This window comes from Vollenhovia emeryi, unplaced genomic scaffold, assembly GCF_000949405.1.
Source record: "Vollenhovia emeryi isolate VEMERY1.0 unplaced genomic scaffold, V.emery_V1.0 DF942067.1, whole genome shotgun sequence".
In the NCBI taxonomy this organism is placed as follows: domain Eukaryota; kingdom Metazoa; phylum Arthropoda; class Insecta; order Hymenoptera; family Formicidae; genus Vollenhovia; species Vollenhovia emeryi.
Window position 1 is genome coordinate 1 of NW_011964299.1, and position 4,239 is coordinate 4,239.

At 42.5% G+C, this 4,239-nt stretch overlaps 1 protein-coding gene across 1 annotated transcript; it reads left to right on the top strand.

The window, feature by feature from the left end:
* The first annotated feature begins 878 nt into the window (after window positions 1–878).
* On the top strand, window positions 879–2,921 carry LOC105570290. Its single transcript, XM_012027386.1, has 2 exons — window positions 879–1,842; window positions 1,999–2,921. Exons 1-2 carry the CDS (start codon window positions 879–881, stop codon window positions 2,919–2,921), a joined length of 1,887 nt encoding a protein of 628 aa, XP_011882776.1.
* The last annotated feature ends 1,318 nt before the right edge of the window (window positions 2,922–4,239 follow it).

The window sequence follows — 4,239 nt, forward strand, 5'->3', positions numbered from 1 at the left end:
TGCAAAGTCAATTGAAGTTGCATTGTTAACTGATGATAGTTCAATCTGTTACCTCGTCCAACACACATCTCATGGACATTTTTACTTGTGTTTCAACAGTTAACAATGCAACTTCAATTGACTTTGCACTCTCCAACTAAAGAGTGCAATCAAAATTTCTCCCTCTTATTCTTTTGACTAATACTCTACTAACATAGAGATATTGGCCAAACGAACGATACGAGATCAGGGATAATTAAGTAACAGATCACTTGAAAAGGGTCCAAATCCAGGACCGAAACGTAGTTTTTATAATAAATAAAGGCATTGGCCAGTGTAGGTCGTTTATGTAAAATACTCATCATTGTTTCGAATTGCTGGCGATAGCATATTTACCCCAAAGTATTTATTATTAATTATCATTAATAATAACAATAATGACTACTTCAATATTATTATTTTATCATTGATCCCGACCCATAGACATAGAAAATACACCCAGCATGCCCATTCATTTCCTTAAGAAAAGTTGTCACGAACATAACAGACAGAGAGGCAAAATAGAGAGGCCGCAGGGGGGATGAGAGGGAGCGAAAGACAAAATATTGTCTTGCGCAGACAATGTTTTGCCTCTCGCTCCCTCTCATGCCTCCGCGGCCACTTATTTTGCCTCTCTGTCTGTTATGTTCGTGACACGTTGGGAACACGTATACTGGGTCTATCTTCTATGTCCCGACCGACGCCCTGGACGCTCTGATAATATACTCTGTACGCGGATATATTTGGCAGATTAAATAGTGTTAGTTCTACGTGCTTAAAACTCGGATTACTTTAAAAAATCCCCCCGGACGTCCGCGGACGCTAACGAAACTAGGGCAAATCCGGAGAAAACCGGACGGATGGCAGCCCTATGCGAGACACATGAAGTTTGTTTGCAAACTTTACGGGTAAAAGTATATTCTCAGTCGCGAGAAAAAGTAGTCAGAGCGATTATTGATACGGCCTCGCAACGGTCATATGTCAGTACTAAGACCGTGCAAGATTTAGGTTACGTTTCCATTGACAGATTAGAAGTAACGCATTCTCTATTCGGTGGAATTAGATCGGGACGTGAAACTCATAATATGTTTAAGATACGTGTTAAGAACTTGGATAATTCGTACGCGTGTAATTTCACAGCAATGGATCAGGAGGTTATCTGTGGCCCGATTGCGAATATTAAGAGAGGTGCGTGGACAGAAGAGTTGCGAGCCAACAATATTATCCTCACAGATGTAGGAGGCGGTAACTGTCCTATAGATATTCTTATAGGTGCGGATGTAGCCGGCAAATTATTAACAGGTAGGAAGTATAATCTAAAGAACGGATTGACGGCTATTGAAACACATTTAGGTTGGACAGTATTGGGAAAGCTGCCGACAGAATCCGTCAGAACGGACACTGCGGTGACAGTCACAACGATGTTCGTGCAGGAGGCCAATCTATGTGATTTGTGGCGATTGGACGCAATCGGCATTACGGACCCTATCGAAAGGGCCGCTAGAGAGGTAAGGGAAGAACGAACTCGAGAATTTCTTGCAAAAACGGCCAGACTGAACGCTGACGGACGATACGAAGTCAGACTACCGTGGACGGAGGATCTTGTGCCTGTTCCCAGCAATTTTGAGATTGCACGTAATAGACTGGGAAAATGCCTTGACAAACTTAAAACAAAGAACATGTTAGAAGCGTACAACGATGTCTTCAAGGGGTGGCTGGCGGAGGGTATTATCGAAAGGGTTCCCGCTAGTGAAATGGATAATTTCGGTCATTATTTATACCGCCCCGTAGTAAAGGAAAAACAGCACAACAAAATTGAGACCCGTATTTGACGCATCGGCTTGTAAAAAGGGGTATCCGTCTGTAAATCAGTGCCTAGAGAAGGGCCCCAATTTAATCGAATTAATACCGTCGTCCCTAAATAGATTTCGGGAGGGAGAAATCGGAGTGATATTTGATATAGCAAAAGCATTTTTATAGATAGTAAGGAGGATCGAGATTATCTTCGTTTTTTGTGGATTAAGAACGGCGAAATAATAGTTCTGCGTCACTGTCGGGTGGTATTCGGATTAGCATGCGGTCCCTTCCTATTAGCCGCGATTATCGAACTACACTTGCTGACCTTCTTAACGGACACAGACGAGAATAGAAGATCAGCAGAGAAGCTGAAACAATCATTTTATGTTGATAATTGTGTCACGAGCGTAGATTCGCAGGAGGAGTTGAAAACGTTCGTGTCAAAAGCCACAACGATTATGAGGGCTGGTGGTTTCGAGCTTCGCGGTTGGGAGAATTCACATGACTCTTTAACTAACAACACTACCTTCGTTCTGGGGATTTTATGGAACAAGAAAAAGGACACTCTTTCTATTAATCCGCGGGTTTTAGAATTGAACATCCCAGACGTTGTTACGAAAAGAGTAATTCTATCCGCGACGCACAAGGTTTTCGACCCCATAGGCTTTACATGCCCTACATCGGTATTACCTAAAATAATACTTAAAGAACTATGGACAGAAAAGATCGATTGGGACGCGAAGGTTGCGGATAGTCAAGCCAACAGATTCTTGAACTGGTTGAAGGACTTACCGACGCTAAATAAAATTGAAATACCACGAAAACTAGGTAGGGGTGACTTGACATTACACACATTTTGCGATGCGAGCGGTTCCGCTTATGCAGCAGTTGTTTTCGCGAGAATTGAACGAGAGAACACGGTAAATGTTAGACTTTTAAGTGCCCGATCGCGCATAGCGCCCGAGAAAGCGACAATCCCACGTCTCGAGTTAATGGCGGCAACCATAGCCTTCAGGCTCCACAAATTCAGTGACCAAATCTTTAACGCGAAAGGTTTCAAAGACGACGTTTTGGTCCGATTCTACTACGGTATTGGCGTGGATTAAACGGGATATCTAATGGGGAACGTTTGTCCGTAACAGAGTAAAAGAAATACGATTATTTAGCGAACGGGATGAATGGAGATATGTCCCAGGAGATTTAAATCCTGCGGACCTCCCTTCGAGGGGCTGTAATCCCACGCAATTAGTACAATCCAAGTGGTGGCTGGGTCCTTCATGGCTTTATGAGTCAGAAATGGGATGGCCCTTGATAAACAGTGTTTGCAATGAAAAGGAAATAAAGAGCGAAATTAAGAAATTGTCTTTAGTACAGACTGTTAACACGGAAACTTCCAAGTTTAAAGTCGACAATTACTTCTCGTCTTACAATCAATTAGTACGATTCTTAGCGTGGATGCAGAGATTTTTTATAAACTGTAGGGAAGCGCGACAATCCTACAACAGACAACATATCTAAAAGATCGTTTCTATCGGAAGAAGAACGAAAGAGACTACGTTTGACTTTCGGGGAAATAAAAGCGACAGAAATAAAATTATTGAAATATCTACAAGTTCAAATGTTTGTGAGACCACGTCTAAAAAGAAATTATCTTCCTTTAAGACAATGAAAAACGAAGAGGGTCTACAGGGTGAGTCAGTATAAACTTTTACCATTGAAAATACAAGTTCGGAATAAAATTCTAAGATGAATTTTCCTCTTGTAAAACTTTGGTAAAAGCTTATTTTTCGAGATATAAATAAAAATTGTTACCCTATCACACGTCGAATACAGGAGGTAGGCAGGGGCGGCGCAACTCACAGTCAGGCGCGGGCTCTTTCGTGGGGTGGCCGTTGCCGTCAGCTTCTCTCCGGTTCACTCACTCACTCACTCACTCACTCACTCACTCACTCACTCACTTACACTCACTTACACTTGGAACACACACGTTTATCACTATTATTAATCGCTATCGATTAATCATTCGGCGACTAATAATCCTTGAAAGACAACCAAACACGTGTTTCTTCCAAGGATTGTCAGTCGCGACACAACAAGCACTCACTTCACGACAAGAAACTAACCACATTTAATTTGTATGTACGCACAGCAAAGGCGATTTGTAAACTAAACGCACGAAAGCGTTTCAGATTTGCACCGCCGAAACATACGAATCGATACATACATACGATACATACGAATCGCTTTCGCTGTGTTTACATACCACTGCTACAGAAAAGTGCATTTCTCTGGTTGCACTGTAAGTACAGAAAGGTGTTGAGGTGCAACGCCATCCCGTAGACTCCCGACGCGTCGGTACGCGTCGGTACGCGTCGGGAGTCTACGGGATGGCGTTGCACCTTTTCTGTAGCAGTGGTATGTAAA

Coding starts and splice junctions, on each gene's coding strand:
- LOC105570290 (XM_012027386.1), top strand. CDS start 879: ATGGCAGCCCTATGCGAGACACATGAAGTTTGTTTGCAAACTTTACGG. Junction 1,843..1,998: donor GCACAACAAAATTGAGACCC/GTATTTGACGCA, acceptor GCATTTTTATAG/ATAGTAAGGAGGATCGAGAT.